Source organism: Pongo pygmaeus, chromosome X (genome assembly GCF_028885625.2).
Source record: "Pongo pygmaeus isolate AG05252 chromosome X, NHGRI_mPonPyg2-v2.0_pri, whole genome shotgun sequence".
NCBI lineage: Eukaryota > Metazoa > Chordata > Mammalia > Primates > Hominidae > Pongo > Pongo pygmaeus.
The window spans coordinates 138,583,162-138,610,500 of NC_072396.2; the positions used below are offsets into that span (position 1 = coordinate 138,583,162).

At 39.0% G+C, this 27,339-nt stretch overlaps 1 protein-coding gene across 1 annotated transcript; it reads left to right on the forward strand.

Moving 5' to 3' along the window:
- The first annotated feature begins 15,628 nt into the window (after positions 1 to 15,628).
- LOC129024385 (mitochondrial import inner membrane translocase subunit Tim8 B-like) lies at positions 15,629 to 15,988 on the forward strand. The gene has a single exon (XM_054471391.2). It carries the CDS (start codon positions 15,629 to 15,631, stop codon positions 15,878 to 15,880), a length of 252 nt encoding a protein of 83 aa, XP_054327366.1. The 3' UTR covers positions 15,881 to 15,988.
- The last annotated feature ends 11,351 nt before the right edge of the window (positions 15,989 to 27,339 follow it).

Here is a 27,339-nt window from a genome sequence, read left to right on the forward strand (position 1 = left end):
TTCAGTCTACCTGCAATTCCCAGAATATACTCTCTCTTCCAAGGAGCCCTTTACTTCCTCACCTACTTGGTTTACTATTGCTTATCTTTAGAAAGAAAGCGCAAGCATCATTTTCTTTCTTTCTTTCTTTTCTTTCTCTCTTTCTTCTTTTTTTTTTTTTTTTTTTTTTTTTTTTTTGAGACAGAGTCTCACTCTGTGGCCCAGGCTGGAGGGCAGTGGCATGATCTTGGGTCACTGCAGCCTCTGCCTCCCTGATTCAAGCAATTCTCCTGCCTCAGCCTCCCGAGTAGCTGGGATTACAGGCACACACCCCCACTCCTGGCTAATTTTGTATTTTTAGTAGAGATGGGGTTTCGCCATGTTGGCCAGGCTGGTCTCAAACTCCTGGCCTCAAGCAATCCACCCGCCTTGGCCTCCCAAAGTGCTGGGATTACAGGTGTGAGCCACCGCCCTGGGCCTTCAAGCATAATTTTCTAAAATTTTCTTCAATTCCACATTACCACCTACTCCTGTGCTTTCAGATGCTCTCATGCCTTCCCTGTCATGTCACTTACTACTCTGTATTCTAAACATTCATTTTATTTTCTGTTTCCCTCAAAAAATCATGAGCTTCTGTAGGGCAAGAACAACAGCAATTTATTTATCTCTACATCATCAATATTTGTCGTAGTGCCTGATGCATACTATGCATTCAATAAAGGTCTATTGAGTGAGCTATTAATTAATTAACTTATAAACAAATGGTGACCTTGAGAAAGCAAGTTTAGGAGAAAGCCTGATTTCCAATGGGATAAAAAATACACAAAAGGGGAGGAAATGAAGAAGGTGAGTGTAGACTACACTTTTGAGAAGTTTGGCTATGAAGGAAATGAAGAAGGTGAGTGTAGACTACACTTTTGAGAAGTTTGGCTATGAAGGAAATGAAAGAAAAGGGAGAAGAGTTAAGGGAAAGGCCGTGAATGGTGGCTCATGCCCACAATCCCAGCATTTTTGGGAGACCAAGGAGGAAGGACTGCTTGAGGCCAGGAGTTTGAGACCAGCCTGGGCAACATAGTGAGACCCCATCTCTACAAAACATTTTTTAAAATGTTAGCCAGGCATGGTGATACACACCTATGGTCCCAGCTGCTCTGGAAAGCTAAGGTGGGAGGATTGCTTGAGCCCAGGAGGTCAAGGCTGCAGTGAGCTGTGATCATACCACTGCACTCTGTCTGGGTGACAGAGTGAGACCCCTACTCAAAAAAAAAAAAAAAGGTTAAGGGAAGGCATAACAGAAATTGCTAGTTGCCTAACCCAATATTCATTCTCTCCTTTGTAGAAGACTGATTTTTTTTAAGCTGACTTATGATCATCTGGGTTAGAATGGACTGCATTTCCTCTCTTTTGCAGCTCTGTGTGGCCAGTGGGGTGTAAGCAAAAATGTTGTGTCATAGCATTTTGCTGCGTGAAAAATGGATACAAAGGTTTGCATTTCATCTTGGAGCCTGGTTGCGGGGGGGCGCACTCTGGAGATAGCAGAGCAAAAAGCTGGAAGAAGCCTGAGTCCCTGATAACTGTACAACTGCCGCATAAGCCTGGGATTGCCCACTTCAGGACCTCTGCATGAGAAATACACTTCTATTTTGCTTAAGACACGGTTAACTCAGGTTATTCTGTTACTTATAGCAGAACCCAGTTCTAAGAAATGCAAAGGGTAGTTTTATTTAGGATGGGGAAGGTAAGGTCATATTTATAGCTAGAAGGAGTCAGTAGAAAGCGAGATTTGGAATGTTCCCAACACAAATAAATGATAAATGTTTGAGGTCATGGATATCATAAATACTTTCATTTGATCATTACGCATTGTATGCATGTGTCAAAATATCACATGGACCCCTTAAATATGTACAATTATTATGTACCAATCAAAGATTATTTACGTTTATTTTTACAAAAGGGAAATAGAGGACCCAGTTGATGGATGAAAGTTAATGAGGGCATGGGAGGGATAGAGACATGGGACACTGATAGAGGGATTTGCTTCAGATAGGAACAGAGCCATCTCATTCTGTGAGCTCTAGGGAAAAGGACAAGAAGTGACATTTGTTGAGCACATTCTATGTACTAAATTTTTTATAAATACTACCTAATCTAATCCTCACAACACTTTAAGGTAGGTATTATAGAAAGTACAATTTGTGTTCAGTTGTGCACAAAATGAGAGTTTATTATTTCAATAAGAGTTTAGTCTCTGAAGCCATAATCAGGTTTCAGTTAAGTCAATATTAGTTAGTTAGTGCTAATGAGTTAACACTAATCATTAGTTAGTGCTAATGATAGCAACAGATTGAAAAAAACCTAAATGTCTATCGTAGGGGTTGATGAAATAAATTATGGCCCATCTTCACAATGGGACACACTGTAACTGTCAAAAAAAGAAAGAGGTAGCCCTTTTTGGATTGATACAGAATGAGCCCCAAAACACCTTGTAAATGAAAAAAAAAACACCCACAAGGCGAACATCGGGTATAGCATGTTATAATTTGTGTAAAAAAGAAGAAGCAAAACAAAGGACCTACATGTTTGCATATATATGCATTTATATATTAATATATAAATCAATTATAATATACTATATAAAATTAAAATATAATATATTAATATCTATTAATATATAAATGCATACATAATATGTATGAATTTATAATATATGTACTTATATGTTATATATTATAAATGCATACATATTATACATGCATTATTATATATTAATATATAATATACATATTATATAATGTATATTATAGATAAATACACTAATTGTGTTAATTAATATATATAGATCTATTATATTTATTAATATAAATGGATATATGCATTTATATATTATATATTATCATATATGTATTATATCTCTGAAAGGATATACAACAGGTAACAGGCAGATGTCTCCTGGGAAGGGATGGAGCGGTGAGACGGAGACTTGATTTTCACTGTACACTCTTTGGTACCTATTGAACTGTAGGTGATCTACCATCCACATATGTTACCTATTTAAAAATGAAATTTCACTTAAATAAATAAACAAACAAACATAGTGAGTTCAGGATTTTTCTGTCATCTTCCTTCCTCCCAGAGTGGTATCTCAGTTCTAGCAGGCTTACACAGCCCCATGGCTGCAGTGGGAAGCAGCTATTTGAGCTGGTAGCACTTAGATCAGAGGTTGATCCAGGTTTGATGGGGCTCAATTTATGCAACTTAGAGAACCTTTTAAAGAAAAATAATGCACAATTAGGAATACAAAATTAAGTAGAAATCCTTGGAATTCATTTGTGCAAATGAGGGGCCCTGAAGCTGAAACTTCATTAGGTTCAAGGTAAATCAGCCTCTGACTCTGAGTGTATTATTCCATCAGGGCTTAGCCAGTGTTACTCCTCCACAGTGCTGCACTGAGATAAAAAGAAGCTCATCTTATTTCCAGCCTTACAGCCATGCCCTAAATGCATACAACCATGAGGGGCAGACTTCTTCAGATCTGCCAGCTTCCACTCTCAGATCACTTACGTGCCCTTCTTAGAGGTTACAGGAAAATTCAACTGCTGTCCCAAGCCACAGATATGAGAAACTTGGCAAAATTAGGATGTGGACAGTTAAAAAGCAACATTTTGGGTTCCTCTGAGACCATGGTGACATCAGTTCCCACTTGGTTGTGTCATGTTCTCTGGCAGTGTGCAGCCACTCAAGTGCAGGAGCAGAGAAAAGGGGGCTATTGCTATCCAGAAAGGGACAAGGGAGTTGGGATACGGTAAGATAGATGCTGAAATTGACAGAATTGAAGTCAACTTACTGTGAGGCTGTGGTGCTAAGAAGTTCAGCAGTGACTTCCGTGACGTCACTATCTCCTTGTCCTTCTCCTATCTTTGTGGTCACTCATTTACAGTCTTCTTTGTTGGACCCTCTTTCTTTAATTATCCTTTCAATATTAATATGTCCAGGGCTCTGTCTCCATACTAGATATCTCTACTTGGATATCCCATAGGCACTTCAAGTCAAACACAAACTCATTTTCTTCCCCACATCATGCTTGATCTTCTTCTGATTTACTGGGATCCTATTTTACAAGCTTCATTTCATTTCATTTCCATAACAACTTGATCAAGTTTACAGATATTCCTATAGAATATTATATATATTATAGAAGATACATTCCTATAGAATATTTATATGCAAAATAATATATATTTATATATTATTTTATATCAAATATAAATATATAAATATCTATATAAAATATAATCCAATATTATAGTATAATACATAATATAAAATATATTTATATAAATATATTTGTATATTTATATAAATATACTTATATAAATATATTTGTATATTTATATAAATATACTTATATAAATAAATAATTTTATTATATATTTATATAAAATATGTTTTATATAAATAAAATAATGTATAAATATGTTATAATTATATATTATAGATAATTATATTATATTATATATATTATATTATATATTATATATATTATATTATATATTATACTATTTATAATATATATTATAATATATTATACTATTTATAATATATATTATAATATATTATACTATTTATAATATATTATACTATTTATAATATATATTATAATATATTATACTATTTATAATATATATTATATTATATATAATATATATTATATTATATATTATATTATATATAATATATATTATAATATATATTATATTATATATAATATATATTATAATATATATTATATTATATATATTATATTATATATTATATATTATTTATAATATATATTATATTATATATTATATTATTTATAATATATATTATATTATATATTATATATTATTTATAATATATATTATATTATATATTATATTATTTATAATATATATTATATTATATATTATATTATTTATAATATACATTATATTATATATTATATTATTTATAATATATTATATTATATAATATTATTTATAATATATATTATATTATATATTATATTATTAATAATATATATTATATTATATATTATATTATTTATAATATATATTATGTTATATATTATATTATTTATAATATCTATTATATTATATATTATATTATTTATAATATCTATTATATTATATATTATATTATTTATAATATCTATTATATTATATATTATATTATTCATAATATCTATTATATTATATATTATATTATAAATATATATTATTTATAATATATAATTATAATATATATTATATTATAATTATATATTTTATTTAGATAATCATATATTAATATACATTATCTCTATATTCTATATATATGTACCTGCTCTCTCTACCACATACAGATACTATGAGAATGTATAAAATACTAGACATGAAAGGACTTTGTGGGGAAAAGTGAAAAGTACCATACAAGCACAGGGTATTATTTTCACACATTCATGTAGTTAAATGAGTTTCCATCATCAAACACCTGTTGAAACATACTATTCCCGCTTTCCTCTGTTCTCTCTCAAGATGTTCTGGTATTTAACACCTGGGCTGGCTCTCCCGGCTTCTTTGAACCTTTCTTGTGTGAGAGTCAGGAGAAATCACTTGTTTTAATAAAGCTGGCTATAAAGTATGTTCCTATAAAGTCAATTTTGAAAACCTATGGAGAAAATGATAAAATCAGAGATACATTGCTACTGAGGCAAAAAAAATCCCAATTTGGGACCTAAAATGATGAAGTCATTGAGATGGCTCAAGCTGCCCTATTTAAAACTCTTTCTCTGCACCTTTATTTTTATTTGTACATATTTTATTTAGCTAGCCCTAATATGGCACTTACTATATGTCAGACACTATTCTAAGTGCTTTACAGATATTACTTGATTTAGTCCTCATAAAACACTATTTTTGGGAGCCGGGGGTGACAGTGTCTCACTCTATTGCCCAGGCTGGAGTGCAGTGGTGCGATCACAGCTTGCTGCAGCCTCAACCTCCTGGGCTCAAGCAATTTTCCTACTTCAGCCTCCTGAGTAGCTAGGACCACAGACGCATGTCACCACACCTAGCTAATTTTTGTAATTTTTGTAGAGACGGGGTTTCACCATGTTGCCTAGGCTGATCTTGAACTCCTGGCCTCAAGTGATCCTCCTGTCTCAGCCTCCCAAAGGGCTGGGATTACAAGTGTGACCCAACACAGCCAGCCTTAACACACTTCTTACTCTCATTTTACAGACAAGGAGACTGAGTCCCAGAGAGATTAAGTAAATTGCCTAAGCTCGCACACATTCCCCCACTGTAGGCCATTTCTGGACCACAACCTCATGATTCTGACTCTATCCTTGCAGACTCAAAACTTGACCCTCCCCTTCTCCTACATGGGCATTTCCCAGATAATTATCACATAATATCCTACTATGCTGGGCAGTAATAGCAAACTGTATCAGTACGCATTGTAAAATGAGGCTGGCTTTTAGCCAGGAGAGCTAAATTTGCTCTGCCACTAACCAATTGTGTCATATGGAAAGCCAGATGAAAAATAGAAACTCTCAGCATGGGACCCTAGTGCAACAAAGAATTGTCTGCTGTGGTGAGTAGCCCACTGAAGAAGGATGTGGCTGCTCCCAGCGTAATGTTTCAGAAGGTAGTAAGTGAAGGATCTTTCCACTTGGCAGGTTTCTCACCACTGGAAGACTGTCTTCTCCACCAGATCTTTGCAGGGAGCTAGTGAGTCACTGGAGACTGAATCCACTCCTTCATTTGTATCCTTGATCTCAGATCCTTTGTGCTGTTTATGTAATGGTTCTACAGTAAACCAAAGTACAAGAAACTTGGGCCCAGCATGAATCTCCATAAATACAGGTCCTTGGGCCATGACGAGCCTTTGTGGTCTGACCTACATCAGGCCTCCTGGGCAAGTCATTTAACATCTCTGAGTCTCAGCTTTTCCTTCTATCAACATGTGAGTCAATGTTGTTTAGTCAGAAGAAAAAAGTGTTTTGTGTCAGGCAAACTTTCTTTTTCTCTGTGTGTGTCAGGGTATCACTCTGTCACTCAGGCGAGAATGCAGTGGTGTGATCATGGCTCATTGCACCCTCAACCTCCCAGGCTCAAGCAATCCTCCCCTTTCATTTTTTGATTTTCTTGTAGAAATGAGATCTCCCTATGTTGCCCAGGCTGATCTCCAACTCCTGAGCTAAAGTGATCCTCCTGCCTCAGCCTCCCAAAATGCTAGGATTACAGGCATGAGCCACTGTGCCCTGCCCAGGCAAACTTCCTTATTCATTCATTCATTCATTCACTAAAGGAATATTTTTGGGCTTGAAGCAGTGGCTCATGCCTGTAATCCCAGCACTTTGGGAGGCCAAGGGAGGTGGATCGCTTGAGCCCAGGAGTTCAAGACCGGCCTGGCCAACATGGTGAAACCCTGTCTCTACCAAGATTACAAAAATTAGCTGAGTGTGGTGGTGCATGCCTATGATCACAGCTGCTCTGGAGGCTGAGGCATGAGAATCACTTGAACCCGGGAGGCAGAGGACGCAGTGAGCTGAGATCTTGTCACTGCACTCCAGCTTGTGTGACGGAGTGAGACTCTGTCTCAAAAAAAAAAAAAAGGGTGGGAGGAATATTTATGGAGTGTCTATTATGTGCCAGTCATTTAGACACTAGGGACACAGAGGTGAACAAGCCTGATATTGGGGTAGTACCTGCCCTTATGAAGCTTACATTCTAGTTGGAAAAACAGGCAAAAGACAAGTAAACAAATAAGTAATTATAAGCTGGAATAGGTGACACAGTAAACACTATGATAGAAATGGTATGTATGTGTTGAGGGGCACTATTTTCCACAGGGTGATCAGACAGAGTTTTTCTAAAGAAGTGTCATTTAATGGTGCTGGGAAAACTGGCTAGCCATATGGAGAAAGCTGAAACTGGATCCCTTCCTTACACCTTATACAAAAATTGATTCAAGATAGATTAAAGACTTAAACGTTAGACCTAAAACCACAAAAACCCTAGAAGAAAACCTAGGCATTACCATTCAGGACATAGGCATGGGCAAGGACTTCATGTCTAAAACACCAAAAGCAATGGCAACAAAAGCCAAAATTGACAAATGGGATCTAATTAAACTAAAGAGCTTCTGCACAGCAAAAGAAACTACCATCAGAGTGAACAGGCAACCTACAAAATGGGAGAAAATTTTCACAACCTACTCATCTGACAAAGGGCTAATATCCAGAATCTACAATGAACTCAAACAAATTTGCAAGAAAAAAACAACCCCATCAAAAAGTGGGCGAAGGACATGAACAGACACTTCTCAAAAGAAGACATTTATGCAGCCAAAAGACACATGAAAAAATGCTCACCATCACTGGCCATCAGAGAAATGCAAATCAAAACCACAATGAGATACCATCTCACACCAGTTAGAATGGCAATCATTACAAAGTAAGGAAACAGCAGGTGCTGGAGAGGATGTGGAGAAATAGGAACACTTTTACAGTGTTGGTGGGACTGTAAACTAGTTCAACCATTGTGGAAGTCAGTGTGGCGATTCCTCAGGGATCTAGAACTAGAAATACCATTTGACCCAGCCATCCCATTACTGGGTATATACCCAAAGGACTATAAATCATGCTGCTATAAAGACACATGCACATGTATGTTTATTGTGGCACTATTCACAATAGCAAAGACTTGGAACCAACCCAAATGTCCACCAATGATAGACTGGATTAAGAAAATGTGGCACATATACACCATGGAATACTATGCAGCCATAAAAAATGATGAGTTCATGTCCTTTGTAGGGACATGGATGAAACTGGAAACCATCATTCTCAGTAAACTATCGCAAGGACAAAAAACCAAACACCGCATGTTCTCACTCATAGGTGGGAATTGAACAATGAGAACACATGGACACAGGAAGGGGAACATCACACTCTGGGGACTGTTGTGGGGTGGGGGGAGGGGGGAGGGATAGCATTAGGAGATATACCTAATGCTAAATGACGAGTTAATGGGTGCAGCACACCAGCATGGCACATGTATACATATGTAACTAACCTGCACATTGTGCACATGTACCCTAAAACTTAAAGTATAATAATAATAAAATAAAAATAAAATAAAAAAAGAAGCGTCATTTAAGCCAATTTTTTTAAACTAGATTTGTGACCTTGGTCAAATTACAGTAAATTTTTAAAAAATGATAATAGATGACTGTTGTGAGCTTCAATGGGCATACCTCCTACCTTCCAGAATCCTTGTGATGCTCCAGTGAGATGATATGTGCAAACATCCAGCACACAGTAAGCTGTCTATAAATTTGAATGCATTTCCCCTTCTAGCTGGAGCAGTCGGTGTTCTCCAGCCTGAAATTTGCTTAAGGTCACACAATCTGGTTTGGTAGCTATTTACCTACTTAATCAGTTCAATAAGTTGGTAATTTAATGGACAAATCAACTCATTTCAAAATTAGCAAAAAAATACACACACTTTAGGATTGAACCTAGTTGCCTTCAATTTATAGGGCCTGCCCATCATCAAATCTAGCTAAGCCTTCCCTTAAAATAATCAGCTAACAAAGCAGCAGATTAATGTCCTGTAATTTTCCAAATTGGTATCAGCTAGATTTCCTATCACTGACTCAACCTTCAGCAAAATCGTTATGGGAGATATCCACCACTAGATCTTTGTACTGCCCAAGGAAATGGCACCTTGATTTCTCCTTAGGGTGGAACAAGGAAACAGATCTTTGATAGGGAATGGTTGCTGTGGTTCTCTCCACTTACAGGTGAGGAACTAGCAGAGTTTAATTTTCACATCCAAGGTCACATAACAAAGTTGCTAGCAAGCTCAGACCAGAATTCAAGGCTATGGACTCTTTTGCCACTATTTTCCTGCTTAGACCAGTGGTTGCCTGGGGTTATGATTAAAAAAGGCAATTCAGCAGAACTAAAACCCCTACTGACTGATTATCCTATCACAAGACACGCACACGCACACACACACACGCACACGCAAGTGCAAATTAATAGAACTAATGATGCTGATTTTGTCAAGAATAATGTGATCATTTGTGATTGATATTCCGTATTCTAAATAATCTATACTAAGAGCAAAGATAGAGATTATCATTATGACAGACCAGTCCCTAAGGTCACTTGGTGGAACCTCATCTGACTACATTTTAAAAGCACAATGCTACACACACACACACACACACACACACACACACAGAGAGAGAGAGAGAGAGAGGGAGAGTGTACTGAGGTCGTCAAACTCTTTTTTTAGTTTTTATTGTTAATAATGTACCTACAAGTAAAAGTTTAAGCCATGCTTCAGCTAAGGTCTGAAATGTGAGGAGGATCACACTGTTCAGCCAGGGAGAAAGGAAGTGAAAGCTGCTCAACTTAATGAAGCAAAATCAATATTCTTGGTTTCTGTTTAAGATATTTTTCATGATCAAGAAAGAATTACTATTTATTCAAGTACTACTTCCAATTATTCATATGAAAGATTATAAATCTCTAACTTGAATTTTGTCCAAATCAACCACGGTGTAACATAAATCAGCCCCTAAACCCACCTAAGTTTTTGTCTTTGAAAAAATTGTTGAAAATATGTTTTCACCCTAAAACAGGCATACTCATTTCCATTTATACTCAATACTGTCAGTCCTAACCCGAAAATTTAAGAGCTCTGTCAAAATTAAAATAACATCCTTAGGATTAAGCTGAACCATAGTTCATTTCAAATTATTCAATACAGAAAACCATGAGGTATGCTTGAAATAAATTAGAAGCAATGGCTGTAACAACCATTTCCCAAGTCAATGCTTTTGAGCAGCTCATAGAAATAGATCCCTGCTTTGGTGGCCAAAGCAATTTAAGCAAATTAGAGATGCTTAAGCTTTTGTCAAATGATTGTACTAAAGTCAAATTTTATATACTTTAAAAGCCAATGTTATAGATAGTAATTATAATTGCTTCTGACAAGTCAGTTAAGAAACCATCCTAGACCTCTAAAATATACAATACAGTGTTTAAATAGGATTGTCCCTTTAAGCACAATTCTACATAAATCACTTAAAGTAACAAAGGAACAGGAGTCACTGTAAAACAGATGCAGTTTGGCAACCTGGTTCTCCTAAAACATTAGAAGGGCCCTGGCACATAATCAAAGTAACTAGGGCTGGACAAATTTTTGGCAACCAAGAGGCATTACTGGAATAATATGGAAGAGCTCCTCCTTCACTACAAACAGAAATAATGTTATGGTTCCCAACATTAGCTTACTTTCGTTTTTCTTGTTAAAAAATATTCACCATTGAGTATGGTGACTATAACTCATGGAGAGATTTTCTTATATTGTCCTATAGAAGATAAGTGATATAAAACTGCTTAGGTATAGAAATATCTAAGTATCCTCCATTGCAAGAAAAAATATTCCTAAGTGAAAATGACATGAAATTGGGATACTCAACAAATATTGAGCCCTATGACACCTCTCTCTTCTGCTTTTTCTTCTACCCTCAGCTTGGCTGAATAACTCTTTATTTGTCAGCTCTTTAAATGAAGTTCTGTCCTGTGCACTCTCTGCTGTTCTCACTGCCAAAGCCTCAAAGGCCAAGACCTCTTGACCTGCATGTACAATGTGAATCTATCATCTCTCTCCATCACCTCCACTATCCCACATCACTTCCCACAACCCTCTCTACCTATCACCACCACCTGCTGTTTCTCCTGCATTATTTCATCTGTGCTTGCCAGAAATTTGGGATTCATTCTAGAAAGGAGTAAGGATAAATTGTGTGGGCTTTGAGGGTTAAGTTACTCCAGATGCTACCACATTCTAATTAAAGGAACTATCAGCAAGATTATATCGAGACAAGGTATCTCTCTGTCACCCAGGCTGGAGTGCAGTGGCGTGATCACAGCTCACTGTAACCTCAAACTCCTGGGCTCAAGTGAGCCTCCCCCTTCAGCCTCCTGAGTAGATGGGAGGGACTACAGGTGCGCACAACTATGCCTGGCTAATTCTTGTATTTTTTGTAGAGATGGGGGTCTCACCATTTTGCCCAGGCTGGTATTGAACTCCTAGTTTCAAGTGATCCTCCCACCTCAGCCTCCCAATTTGCTGGGATTACAAGCATGAGACCTCAATCATTTTAACCATGGTAAAGTTGATAAATGAAAAATAACTCACCGTTGTTTTAATTTGAGTTGATAATTACTGAGCATGAACTTTTAAAACTGTATCCCTACAAAATTTTTTCTTTTATCTCCATTTTTCTATTGGCCTAGGCTCTGGAGACAGAAGGATATGGACTTGGTTTTTGGCTCGCTAGACACGGGAAGTTGGACAAATTACTTAGCCTTTCTGAGCTTCAGTTTATTCATCTTTGAAGTGGAAGTAATAATAGATTAATCTTACAGAATAGTACTATCTTTTTGGATTGTGAAAATAATGAGACAATATTTGTAAAGCATTTATTATTATAGTGTCTGAAACATAGAAAGTGCTCAGTGAACGTTAGCTGTTATTATTATTTGGCTCTTTATAGATTAAGAAGAATTACTGTTCGATATTCACAAATCTCATTTCTTCATTAATTTCTCCCATCTACTCAAATGTCACCTCATCAGCGAGAACTTCCCTGATCATCAAACTTTCACACAGCAACCAACCCCAGCAGTATTTCCCTACCTTGCGAAACTGGGTTGAGTTGCGGCCTTTCAAAAGATATGTCCAAATCTTAACCCCCAGTAATCGTAAATGTGAACTTATTTGGAAATAGGATCTTTGCAGATGGGTTCCAGTTAAGATGGGGTCACACTGAGTAAGGGTAGGCCCTGAATCCAATGACACATACAGACACCAGGGAGACTGCTATGTGACAATAGAGGCAGAGACTGGAGTGATGGGTCTACAAGCCAGAGAATGCCAATGATTGCCAGTAACCACCAGAAGGGGTAAGAGGCAAGGAAGGATCATTCTCTAGAGCTTTCAGAGGGAACATGGCCCTACTGATACCTTGATTTCAGACTTCTCATCTCCAGAACTGTGAGAGAATACATTTCTGTTGTTCTAAGGCACCCAGTTTCTGGTACTTTGTTATGGCAGTCCTAGAAAACAACTACACTTGCCTAATTTTTCTGCATAGCACTTATCATCTGACATGCTAAATATTCATTTTGTTTATTATCTGTTTTCTCTCATTAGAATATAAGATCTGCGAGAGCAGGGACTTTGTTCATACTGATTCTCTAGCATTAAGAGGGTGCCTGAGGCCGGGTGCAGTGGCTGACGCCTGTAATCCCAGCACTTTAGGAGGCCAAGATGGACGGATCACCTGAGGTCAGAAGTTCGAGACCAGCCTGGCCAACACGACGAAGCCCATCTCTACCAAAAACACAAAAATTAGCTGGATGTGGTGGCACGCACCTGTAGTCCCAGCTACTCGGGAAACTGAGGCAAGAAAATCACTTGAACACCCTGGAGGCAGAGGTTGCAAGGAGCCGAGATCGCACCACTACACTCCAGCCTAGGTGACAGAGTGAGACTCAAATGAAAACAAAAAAAAGAGGGTGCCTGGTACATAACAGATGCTCAATAAACATCTCCCGAATGGATGAATGAATAAAGGATATTTACCGTTCTGTGTCCTACATTAAACACCATGATTTTTTAGTTTGTCTTTTGCTTTTTAATTTTAAGATAGTTTTTGATGTGGTTTTATTGTTCAAATTGATATTTTTGTCAGTGGTTTCTGTCACCTATGTTATGTTTGAAACCACTTTTCCCAGTCTCATGGTCATATATTCACCTTATTTTCTTCTTAATCTTTCATAGTCTAATCCTTTTTTAAAATGTTATAAAAATTGTAAATAAAAGTAGAGAGAATAATGTAATGTGCAGTGTGCAGTTTCATTGTTTATATTCAACCCTCTATCCATCTGGAATTATTTTGATATGTGGGATGTGGGAGAGCTCTAGCTGTTTGTTTTGTTTGTTTTCAAAGATAGCTAACCAAATATTCCAGCAACTTTTATCGACTAATCCATCTTTTCTTTACCAATTTTGAATAGCTCCTTAATGATAATCTAAATACTTACATATACTTCAATCAAAACAGGAATCTCAACAACAGACATCTATTTTTGCATTAGCATCACTTTTTAAATGCTGCTTTATAATAAGTTTTAATATATGTTAATACAAGTTCCTCTTTGTGATTTTTTTCTCTGTATTTTCTTTTTCATTAAAAAACATTTTTTTTAGAGGCAGCATCTTACTATGGTTGCCCAGTCTGGTCTTCTGAGCTCAAACAATCCTCCCGCCTTGGCCTCCCAAAGGACTAGGATTACAGGCGTGAGCAGCCGTGCTCTGCCTCCCAGTATTTTCTTGACTATTCTTCCCTGTTTATTCTTACATACGAACTTTAGAATTACGGTGGTTTGGAAACCATCCCTTTGAGATGTTGATTGGAATTGTATTAAATGTACCCATGTACTTGTAGGATCCCATTGAGATGTTGATTGGAATTGTGTTAAATGTGCCCATGTATTTGTAGGAGAAATCTGTCTCCTGTCTTTCTCCCTCTGCCTCTGTCCTGACGCAAATCCTCATCTCCCATCTGTAAAATAGCCTCCTAACTGGCTTCCAGCACAGTGCTCTCCCAGCCAGACTCTACATTGTCGTCAGAGAGATCTTATTAAAATGGTAAATTTGGGGTTCACTGCTTGAAATTGTTGTGACTACCCTTTCCATTTGGGACAAGGTTCTGTGATCTGGCCCTGGGCCACCTGTCCTCTCACACACACCAGACATTCTGAACTAAACGCTGTTCTTTGGAAGAGCTCCCATCTGATGTCTTCCTTCCCTTGCTTTTTGCAAAACAACTCTGCCTAAAAAACCCCTCGTTGGCCTTCTTTGCCTGCCTTAATGCCCCTCAGGAACCGCCCCCTGACACTGCTTCTGGGAAGTACTTCCCTACCCAGCCACGCTCCATCCCTGGCCTGGGTTACTTGCCTTCCTCCAGGCCTCCAAACTTCTAGCAGGCATTGATTATATTGGTCCCTAATTTGTTTATTTACTCAAACCTTGAGCAAGTCATTTCTTCCTGGGTCTCAGTTTCCTCACCTAATAAAGAATAAAGCTGGACTCTGATCTGTAAGTAGGGATTCTTTCAGCTACAATTTTATACCATAACTTCCCCTCCTTTTTGCTATATGTCCCTTGTTTCAAAACTAATATGACTGACAATTGCCAAAAAAGCAACTTCCAAGTTGACATATGTTTAAGCTCATTCATACCTGTGCCACATTGACTCTTCTGTCTAGGGGAATGAATGCCCATACTGATGACCTTGGAAAGCCATGGGATATTAAACTACCGTCTGAACCAAAGATAGAAATTATACCCGGCAGTGCTTCTACTGAACTTACTGTAATTATTTAAAAATGAGTAAGCTATATATGTCGTATGTAGATATTACTAATTTTGCCCATGATTAATGACTTAAATTAACCCATTCCCAAGTATTCTAGACAAATGACTTCAATGCAAAACACTTGAAGAATTATTGGATAAGTCTGTGGTGAACAATGGCGGAGCTGGGTGAAGCCGATGAAGTGGAGTTGCAGCGCCTGGTGGCTGCCGAACAGCAGAAGGCGCAGTTTACTGCACAGGTGCATCACTTCATGGAGTTATGTTGGGATAAATGTGTGGAGAAGCCAGGGAATCGCCTAGACTCTCGCACTGAAAATTGTCTCTCCAGCTGTGTAGACCACTTCATTGACACCACTCTTGCCATCACCAGTCGGTTTGCCCAGATTGTACAGAAAGGAGGGCAGTAGGCCATCCCCCAGGAGAATGACAGAAGCAAAGGACTTATTATTAAGCAGACTTAAGGGCCAGTGGGGGAAGGCTGTCAACCCATTGTCAGATCAGCATCAGGCTGTTATCAAGTCTGTTGGTGCTAAAAGGTAAAAGATGAAATGTTCAAAAAAAAAAAAAGAATTATTGGATTAGTCTAACTTGAGCAAATATAGAATCAGAATTTTTGAAGCTAGAAAGGGTCCTCGGATCATCAAGGTCGGCCCTAACTTTAGATGAAGGAATTGACTCTAGCGGGCAGAGTGGCCTACCCTAAGGAACACAGCCCTTCCACACATGCCTATTAAAAGTGGAAACTGCAATAACTGTCTGCATATTAGCCACGTTAGGTAAAGCACCAGTGAACCACTAGGACAATAAACTTGTACTATTAAAGTGGAGGTTTGGTGGTGTTAAGAATTACAACAAATAAGCTTTAATCCCCTCTTTTACTGAGCTACTTTATTAAAGGGCGGGAGACCCTTTTCTTTGCTGCCACATCAAACTTAACTATGATTAGGCACCAACAACGTAGTCAGCATTAGACAGCACAGGAAATACCTGTAGTTATTTATGTTTGTATAATTGCCTCAAGCATTAGTCACTTTTAAAAAATTACACACACATACTTAATACTGGACGACAGAATTTACTACCCTAAGTCTCTTTTCATTAAGATTTCACTTCATCACTAACAATTAAAATCCATCCCCCCAGCCGCCACCACGAAAGAGAACTTACTTAACCCACATATCCTTGAGGTAGACCAATGTTATCACTGTATTTCCCCTAATGAGGAAATTGAAGCCTTAGGCAACTAGCTCAAGACTAAAATGCAATTCAGAGAGAGTTCCTCTTACTGATTAAAATGGACTGATGTTATGAGGAAAAATCAAAAGGGTTTCAAAATTAGAAAATTCCATGGCACCAGGAAGTAAGAATGACACATACTGATACCATCTTTTAGTTTGGCAGCACCTTTTTGATGAGAACTAAATGTTCATGTTGGCAGACAGTAAAACTACCACAAGCCTCGTTTCTTCATTTGCCAAATACATGATGTTAAAGATTAACATTAAAATATGAAACATAGAACTGGAAAGCAAGCCAGTCCCTGCTTCGAGTTCTTTTAATTTTATGAAGTTTAAAATAAACAACTTTCTTTGTTAACTTTGTCCTAGAAGCTGAGGTCGTTAGCTGTTTTCAAGCAGTGGTTCTGCAAGTATGGTGTCTTGACCAGCAGCATCAGCTCCTAGGGAAAGGTTAGAAATGCAATTCCTTACCTGTAATCCCAGCACTTTGGGAGGCCAAGGTGGGTGGATCTCTTGAGGTCAGGAGTTCGAGACCAGCCTGACCAACATGGTGAAACCCCATCTCTACTAAAAGTACAGAATTAGCCAAGCGTGGTGGCGCACCCCTGTAATCCCAGCTACTTAGGAGGCTGAGGCAGGAGAATCACTTGAACCCGGGAGGTGGAGGTTGTGGTGAATGAGAGATTGGGCCATTGCACTCCAACCCGGGCAACAAGAGTGAAACTCCATCTCAAAAAGAAAAAAATAAAGAAATGCAATTCCTTAGGCCCCATCCAGACCTATTGAATGCATCTCTGGAGATGGGGTTGCCTGGCTGTGTCTTAGTAAGTGCTAAAGTTTTAAGAACCACTAGAGGATCCAAATAACCTTTTTTAGGTGTTCAGTCTCAAACCACTAATTAGCTGGGCATGAGAAATTTCTGCTTTAGGTTAGTCACCTTATGGAGCCCCCTGAACCCTAAATATTAACAGTAGGCCCACATCCAGGTTTCCATCTGCTAGACTCCAAAGCAAGGCAGCAGCCATCCCTCTCAGTAGCCCTGCCACCAAATCCTCTTCTCCAAGAACCCCAAAACAGAGTTTGATTGACATGTTCATTCTTCTCTCCTGTCAGACCTCAAAATGTGCCCAGTTCCTTAAAGGTATGTGTCCCATTGGTTTACAACTCTTCATTCCCTTCCTAAGAATGAGCACGTGTACTAAAACAAAATTAGTACATGTCACCCAAATATTGTCAGGGTAATAAAATTCCTAAAATTAGGCATCTTGGTGCTTTATGTAAATGCAAACTTGAAAACCAGCTATGTCCAAGTTTTCCTTTAGGATCCTCCCAAGAGATATTTTACAAACTCCTCTAGCATTGCTAATTAATTTTTTTTAAAAAAGAGTCATTTTTTCAGATCTATAAATTTCATTTATTTTGAGGTTCATTCACATTCAGTAACAATCTGATCATTCACCAAAGTTCCAAAACACATACTTTATAAATTAGCTATCATAGTTTTTAGAAATCCAAATATATTTCAAATTATTTTTTAATAGCAGCAACTAGAGAAAGGATTTTTTACCATCTATCTTACTGTAGCGCTGATCAGGAATGCCGCCAACAAAGGTCCTGCGGTTTACAGATGGATACCGTGCAATTTTTCTCCTATGATACTAATCAAAATTGCATCGTGATCCACCCGACAACAGCAAAACAGATCATTTTACAATGACTAAATATCAGAACTTACAGCTTTTAAAAGTTAAAATAAGAAGACGATAAAAATCCTCCTTTCTTCCACAGGCCGGGACAAGTGCAATACTTTATATAGAACACAAGTAATGCAACAAATCCCCACCCAGGGATGAATGGGCATGAGTGCTGGAGATACGCATGGAGGTGTGTTCACACAGATGTAGGAAGCACACATTATCACAATCAGTTTTGCATGGATTTGCACAGCCACATATACATATATACGCTGAAATGCAAACCTGCAAAACTAATTGTAAGTAGCAATGTCTTTGAATATTCTCTCCATCAACAAGAGATTTGTTATCCAAGAGTACTGGAAGTGCCCATACTACAGTAGAGTCATGCCAAAACTACCTGCACTATGAGCACTTTGGTACTACTAGGACCCAATCTTATCCTCTGTACACAACTGTACACTGCACAGTCCCCACCATCTTTTCCCAACAAACAACAAAAAGGCAAAAAACAAACCATTGAAATGTGTCATATTCAAATTACTACTCAAGGCATACTTTTAAAATGCTGTATATTAGGCAGCCTGTGCCAGAAGGGGCATTTAGGGCAGTAGATTCTAAGCTGCTTCACTAACTGCACTAGATGCACCTTAACACAAGAGACACATTATAAGAAGCAGCTCAAAAGCATCAACTACTTAATTATGCACAAACTACAGTTCTCAGTAGCCATTGACTAAATCACCATGGTAATGTAAGAAGTGCTTGCATTGCAGTAGATCTCAAAAAGCTACCTGCACTGTAAGCACTTTTACATGGCCAAGGCCTATTCCTGTAGCAAAATTTTAAGTCTTCCAGGAGCTCTTCTTTTCCGTCCTCACAGATCCATGCAGACTCACCTGGTTAAAACAACAAAACACACACACACATATTAGAAACTAAACAAGTAAACTACTAGTTAATATTCCTGAAACAGGCTTTCCTTTGGCTTACAGAGTCTAAGCTAGGTTTTGTGGTTTCAGCCAAATCCTGAGAAATATTAATAATCTCAATTATTTACACAGAATTGAACACGAATAACACTGGCAACTGCAAAAAGTCCAATTCTTACGTATAAGCGGATTTTGGACTCCCCCTCTCCATCTAAGAAAATTTGATATCTGCATCTCAGTAATTTGTAGGCACATTCTATCCACCCTGATTTTATAAGAGGAGGACCTAGAGAAAGGAGCATGTAAAACCCAGGATGAGTATTCGAGTCTTCAGATCATTTAGAGCTTTTGGGCTCCATACGGAAAGTGACTGTTAGATTAAATGAATATTCCCAGCCCCCACCCCATTAATAGAAAATGAGAGAAATTTTAGAGCTGGTTTAAGAAACACAGCCTTACAGTCTTCACATAATGCACAGATGGCTGAGAGATGTCACATTTTGATCTATTTCAAAGGGCTCTACTTCTGTTTAAACATTTATGGACCCATTTTCTCCATTAAACCAAAGTAGGCAGATTAGCTCTTCTTCCCTTCATGTCATTATCTTCCATAAGAAAACCTTGTCCCATTTCCAAGTGCTTATTTTACCTAAGGACATACAGCAAGGAAGTGAGCCTCTATGTGAAAAAGGCTCACAGGGTCTCCTATCTCTTCCATGATGGGGTAACTTTTGTTTAAAAGAAAAACAAAAACGTTTGGGACAGAATCTGTAATACGTTAAACGAGTGAGGGAATTTTAAATGTTGAACTTTCGTCACGATACCTTATGCCACTAAATGAGTCTTTAAAAGTCTTTACAAACTAACCTGATTTATAAAACTTATACATCAATCTGGAATCAATTTTCTATTAGGGAAGAATGGATTTAGTATAGAAATGAGAAAAATAACATTTTTCCCCTTAAATTGGGTTTCTACACCTGTAAAGATTTCTTTTCCATTAAAAAAAAATACTCCAAACTTGACTCCAAATGCATAGTATTGCCAGCCCAACCTGGCCAAACTGAGCCCCACAGCCATCAGACAGGGCGCCCTTCTGGTTACTACCTTTTGCTAATTAGCGGTTCATCTGGCATCCCTCGCGCACGCTGGACAGTCACTCTCCAAACCCCTTACATTGCAAATAATAATAATAATAAGGAAAAGAAAGAAAGAAGTCCTTCCCTGTACGCCTTTGTGGCTCCCTTTTGCCTCTTCCCGCGTCTCTCACACCCTTACCTAATGCTCCCGTTGAAGTCCGCGAGCAGCCCGCGCGTCCAGGGTGTGCTCCAGCTGCTCACACCACGCGCTCCAGTCCTCGTGCAGCCTCAGCCGCCGCCGAAATTAAAGAGAAAGAAACAAAGCATCATGGGAAACGGAGTTCTCCATTCAAAGCACCAAAAACGCGCCAATCCCACGCCTCCCTCCCCCTCCATTCCCGGGTTGGTGGGATAGAAGCCAAGAGGGAGGGGAGTCCCTTTTTTCCCTCCACGTGCACCCCCTCATTTCACACCCTCACCACCAAAGTTTTCCAGGAACCTAAAGGTCAACGGTGGAGAAGAAAACGGGAGTCGTTTCCCGCGCGCTGCCCGCTACCTCTCAACTGCACTCTGGTACTTTGCTTTTCTCAAGTCCCGCCCGCTCCGTCCCCTCCCACCCAACCAGTCAACTCTACCGGATCACAGCTGCCCCAACGAAGGGCTCCCTTCTTGCCCAGCCACCCGCTCGGGCAACCGCGCGCGGGACCCGGCTCCGGCCCGCCCCTCGCAGGTGGAGAGCGCGGGGATCCCGCACGGGCCGCCCTCTCTGGGTGTCCCCTCCACACGTACACCCGGTGTCCCAGCGCGCAGCTCGAGCGCTCCGGGGCCGGGTGCGAGCGCAGTCTCCCGCGGAGCCAGAGGGGGAAGAGAAGTGAGAAAAAGCATGCACTAAATGGATCAGGGCCGCGAGCGCACATCTCACCCCAAAGCGCCCCTGTCCAGGGCGACGCGGGGCCACGAGCCTCCCTGCCACCACTTGAGGAGCGCTCCGTCCCCTTGGCCCTCTGTCCGTAGCTATATCCCTGGGAAAAGCCCGCCCCTCTGCCTTTAATAGCCCAGGGAAAAAAGCCCGCCCCCGCCCACCCGGCCCGCACAGGAATTAGGAAACGGAACCCCCACCCCGCCAAAGCGAAAACCCCACCGAGCCCCAGTTACCCACCGGCGGAGCGCAGTCGGCATTTTCTCTTCTCTCTTCCCCCAAGCTGGAGTCCTTAATTAAAGGCGCGCCTGGGACAGCGGCCCAGGCAGAGGCCGTGGCCGGAGCCGGTGTGGGTGCCACCGGCATCCGGGCCAGGATGGCGCACTCACTACCACCTTGTCCCATCTCGCTCCCGCGGCGCTCGCCTCAGCCCCCCACCGGAGACAGACGATGAGGCCCACGGAGCCGTGGGACAGGGGTGTCCCCCACCCGGCGCGCGCATGCGCGCCACCTCGCCGCTAGATTGAAAGTGTTCCTAAGGCCCGAGGAGGAAAGAAATACAAACACGACTTACTCTATGCACATGTGAAAGTTTTAACCCCTAGCACCTTGTGCTACTGTTGGGAGGCTTTCGCCCTTGCCAGGCGCCCTCCTCACCCACTAAATCAGGGTTTCTTGGCAGGTATCGTTAACGGTAGCAGCCACCGAATACACGCGCAAATGTGCGGAAGATACGGTGCAATTATCTTGCTTTCTCCTCTCATTCCACCGCTAATGAGAACCAATTGAGGGCGGGCTGCTTCAAGGCCAAAGCCCGACAGCGCTCTGTAGAATAAAATGATGTCTTAGTTTAAGACGCACAATCAAAATGGAATTAAGTATACCAGACTTTGAACACCGGGCAAAATGAGAGACACCCGGGCTATATACCTTCTCCGCGTCCCTGGCGGACACAGGCGCAAGATGGGATTTGGGGAGCGTGCGGGGCGGGGGGTGGGCGGGGGTGTGCAGGGTACGAGGTTACAAATCAGAGACCAGTGAGCACGCTGGGTCGGAGAAGGAAAGCCCAGGAAGGCAAGCCGGGGTAAGGAAGGAGGGAAGGGGTGCAAAATGAAGCCGGACCCCTCCCTTTCCACCATTGTTACCAGGGTGATTGTGGCAGCCCAAAGCCCAGAAGAGGACAAGGGCGCCATGTGATTCTCAACCTGGTGCACTGGTGCACAGTAGTAGCTCAGGCAAACATTACAAAAGACTGGCCTCTCCCGCCCCTGGCCCGCGAAAGAGTCCAACCTGAACTGCCAGCGCCCCTCAGGAGTCAGCGGTGGATGCAACGAAAACCACAATCATTTCTCCAACGCGAGTCACTCGCACAGGTGGGCTTCCTCCCCTTTTTCATGCAACAGACCTTGCAGCCTACCCTGGCACGTCTGCGTGATACTTTCTGGAAACTACGCAGCCCGAAGTTTACTACCCAACCAGATCCCTCCTGTGAGATTGCACCGACTGCAATGCAACTTTCGACCTTTAATGGTAACGACTAGCAGTGGAAAGAAGAGGAGGGGGAGGGAAGACAACTTAGACCCGACTTTAAGAAGCATTGTATTAAAGCAAGATAAGAACAGTACCTTTGAGCTGGAGCAAAACCTGGAGTAAAAAAAAGGGTTTTTGCGAAAGTGGCGCGAAGATAATATCATGTGATCCGACCCCAGGGCGTCTCCTTCCCCTTTTGCCAAACTCCCCTCCCCTCGAAAAAAGGGGGGTTGGGGGAGCTACATCCGCTCCTCACAAACTATTAGCATAATTAATTGTGTCCTACAGCTGCAGCCAGAGCTCCCGGGTCAATGAGTAAACATATCCTCATCCTCTTCAACATCAGAACAAAAAAACCCATTACCCTGATTTTGGAAAATGTTCCCAAATAAATCTCATTATCTTCAAAAGTCTTTATTTGGCATTCGGAGTCGATGTGTCTTGGTTGGAGAGACAGAAGAAGGTTGGAAAAGATGAAATCATCCTATTAAAGGGAACAAGTAGAAGTAACTCCCCAAGAGTGACATATTTAAGTAAAGGTTTTCAAATGGAAATACCGTGTTGAGGGACTTCACTAGCTTAAAATTTTCCAAAAGTTTTAGCAGTTCATTAAACAAGACATCCTCCCAGTCTTCCTATTCGCCACCCCCCATCTCCCACCCCTCCTCCCAGTCCTCCTTCCCTTTAAAGCTAGAACAATACCCGGAATAAGGTATTTTGAGATTGCTTTACCAGGATATTTTCTTGTTCTTAATTTTTTTAAGGGTTTGCAACATATAGAATGTCTGGATCAAGTTCCCAACTGGTGAAAATAATTTATTCCATCTCAGTACCTGTCTAGCGCAAGGTAAAACTAAGTACAAGATATAGGTTATGAGAAACTAGGACATTTTGATACACCAAATGATTTATTTTTGTCTCTTTCTTTTGGAAAAAAAATTTAATCATCAGCCAAAATACCTAGAGAATCAAAAAAATCTAAAGAACAAAGCATTTCACACACACTCCCCCCCAAAAAGTCAGAATAACTAACAGCTCAAAGAAAAGCACGTGATCCCTTCATGCTTTAAAACTTGTGGTCATGCTGAGGCTAAAAGCAAAGAGCTTGTGACCCCGCAACCCCGTCCCCTCCCCCAGACCACAGCCCAGGGCTTAAGGCTCCAGGCTCCCACCGGGCTCCTGCTCGCTCCCAGTATTGTGAGACAAACAATACTCAGGCATTCTGCAAAATAAAGGAGCCACAACTCCTATCCCCCAGCCACATCATTTATGACCAAACAGACTGGCCAGTGGGCGTATATACACATGTATGTATATATGATATAGAATACATGCCTATACGAAAGCCCAGATGTTCTGTCAGAATGTGTAAGAAAGGTATGGAAACTGGCCAAAGGGAGGGAGAACTTGTTATCTTTCTTGAGCCTAAGGATTCTCATCACAACTTTAAATTCTTGACACTATTTTGAGTTTATGATGGATTCAAAGAAAAACAGATGAATGCCCAGCAAAATATTCCCCGCAAAATAGACCCACTTTGAGCTTTCATCTGCCTTGAAAAGGGGTGAAGAGATTCTTCTGTATTGACCTCTAGATTTAATTATGCCATATAAAGCAGCCATCTCAAGTAGTTTGGATTTGAACACCTTTAAGAATAAAATTGACATTTTACCCAGTTGAGAAATCATGTTACTTGATTTAGAAATAATATTAAGTGGCTGTGTTAAACCTAATGATTGGTATCTTAGAACAAAAAGGTCCCCATGGAAACCAGAAAGTAATTTAAGAGTATTATGTTCCTCACACAACTAGAATAGAGCTTTTGTTCTATGTGTATTTACTACTCTACATTTTTGAACTACACTTGCAGTTAAGGTCTGTTACACTCTGGTTTTGCCCAGGATGAGAAGTTTAGTGTCCCACTGAAATATGTGTTTTGCTACATTTGTGTGGTTCTGTGTTCGTGTGCTCATGTGCATGCCCATGAGGCCTAAAACAAAGCCAGCAGATCAGAACACTCACTAAACAGAATGGAGGTGGAGGATCCCAAACAAAATATTTCAAATGCTATTTTGCTATTTGATCCTAGAGCAGGAACTGTGATTTCATTAGAAGTCTATCAAAACTGGTCTTTACTAACTTTATTTTTTAAACGAAGTATTCCTTCATTTGCAAACATTTCATAGTTTTTAGATGAATCAATCTTCTTTTGAATGCCAATCATATTAACACAAATCAGCCTGAAAAAATGAAATTTGAATTTTTTGGACCAGGCCTTAATTTGTTTATGAAAATTTATGTTAGCAGAACAAAGAGAAAAATTCGCGTCAGTAATAAATTTCTGAATCTTATTTCTTTTCAATAGCATATGCCAACATAAATCATGTAAATAAAATAAATACATCTTCAACTAAATAGCGTCCATGTGAATTAAATATCAATTTCAAAAGATTTGCCACTTGATAAGAAGCAGAAAACTTCACTAATTGAACATGCACAGTTAATATAACTTGGTTTAAAAAATGTAGAAAGTAAAAATATACTTAACCCAATCTCAAAGGATTTTATGAAGACCAAATGGCACCAGAAGGTGGATCAACTTTTCTGATATACAAATACGTTTAAAATACACATTTTACTAAATTTTACTTGTAAGTAAACCTTACTTTTACAAGCTGGTCTTTGCTAACTTTGATTTTTTAGAATAAGTGTCTATTTACAAACATTTCTTATCTCTAGTAATGATTTAATCTTATTTTAAATCAAAAGAGTAATCAAATTAAAATACAATTAAATTACATCTCTCATAATTTAGTTGAAATATGTTGGTACTAGAACTTACAACATGGAGCTAATTTTGCTAATATGTGATGCCTTAAAATTACCTTGTTGTGTGGGTCTTTGCTTTTCTCAGTAGTATGTTAAAACACAATTTCCTCTTACTAACAACCATATTTTTTACATATCGAATATTTTACATCAAAATACGTGTGCAAATATTGAAAAGATATAAGAATAACCTGCTTGCCATCAGTAGAAAAATTGTTTCTCAAATTAATTCTCCCACCTTGAGAATAGACTCAGTAGACATTAAAGTGATTCACTATTAAGATTAAATAGTGTTAAAGGTATTTTTACACTCTGTTTGAAACACTTTGATTTTCCTGTTTATGTGACCTTAGAAGTGGAACTTCTGGTATTACAAACCATAAAATTGCTAGCAGACTGTAATACTATAATCAAAGAAAAAGCTATAAACCAGAAATGTTTTACACACATCATTTTTTTCAATCACTTTTCTGATTAAGTTTGTCCATCTTTGCACCATTATAAATTTTCTAAGTGGAAAATATGTCATGGTATGGAACACAATAAAAAATAAAGTTTTACATTCAAAACAGTCTCTAAAACCGCATCACCATAATAACATTGTCTTCCAAAGCAAGTAAATCATGGTATTAAAAATTATCTCATTATTTAATAATCTTACACCAATAAGTCCGTTATTGAAAATGTCATGATTGAGAAGTAAAAACTCTAGATGACAAATATGCTTTTAAGTTAGGAAGCTTTAAGTTATTTAATATTCTGTCTGCTATAACTAAAATAAAGCGTGATAATCTTCTACTACCTATGTGCAAAGAGGGCAAAATGGTATTTTTTGGAGCTTCTCTCTTTTTTTCTCCTCAAAGATAACATTTATCCTCAGTTTGGTAGTACTCTGCTAAGCTTTGAGATTCTCTTTAACTGTCTCCTGACTTGTGATTGCTGAAGGAAGTAGAACTATTGTCTGGCCTTTTTTATGCTGAGGAGGAAGGCGCAATGAAATGTGTTGAATTATCCAGATGCCTGAAAGGACTGCAATGAAAGCTTGCAACAACCTAAATAACAGGGCTAACACTGTAAAAGGGAATCTTTCAACAGATACAGCCTACAGAGGACATCTACTTTTAAAATGAAAGGGGAGATTTTATTTTCTCAAAACAAATGTAATCTAGCTTACGTTTGAAATTTTTGAAAGGATGTCTAAGTCAACAGGAAGACTACTGATTTAAAAATCAAAGATGGAAAGATGCAGTTTTATTATTTAAAATCATATAATTTATGACCCTACTTGGAGCTCTGAGCATATTTTTATTCTTTCAGAAAAGAGTGAGCTGTCCATCTCATCCCTCACTTTTTTAAACCCTAATGAATTTTACTACTTGAAACTTTACTCCCTAAATTTAAAAAATGATTAACATCCGTAAGATGAACGGATCCTTTATAGCTTTCAGTGATCCCATTTCTATAGCTGCTATTTATTAAACCATCTTTAATAATTAAAATGGCTTATGTGCTAGTAGATAAAAGCAAGAAGAAAATGTGCAAGTTATGATCAAGTATGGATTGCATATTTGTGAAAATATTTAGATATCAAATTGATAAACTTGCTTAACTAAACATTATTCTAGGATCTGTTTTAAGTTTTCAA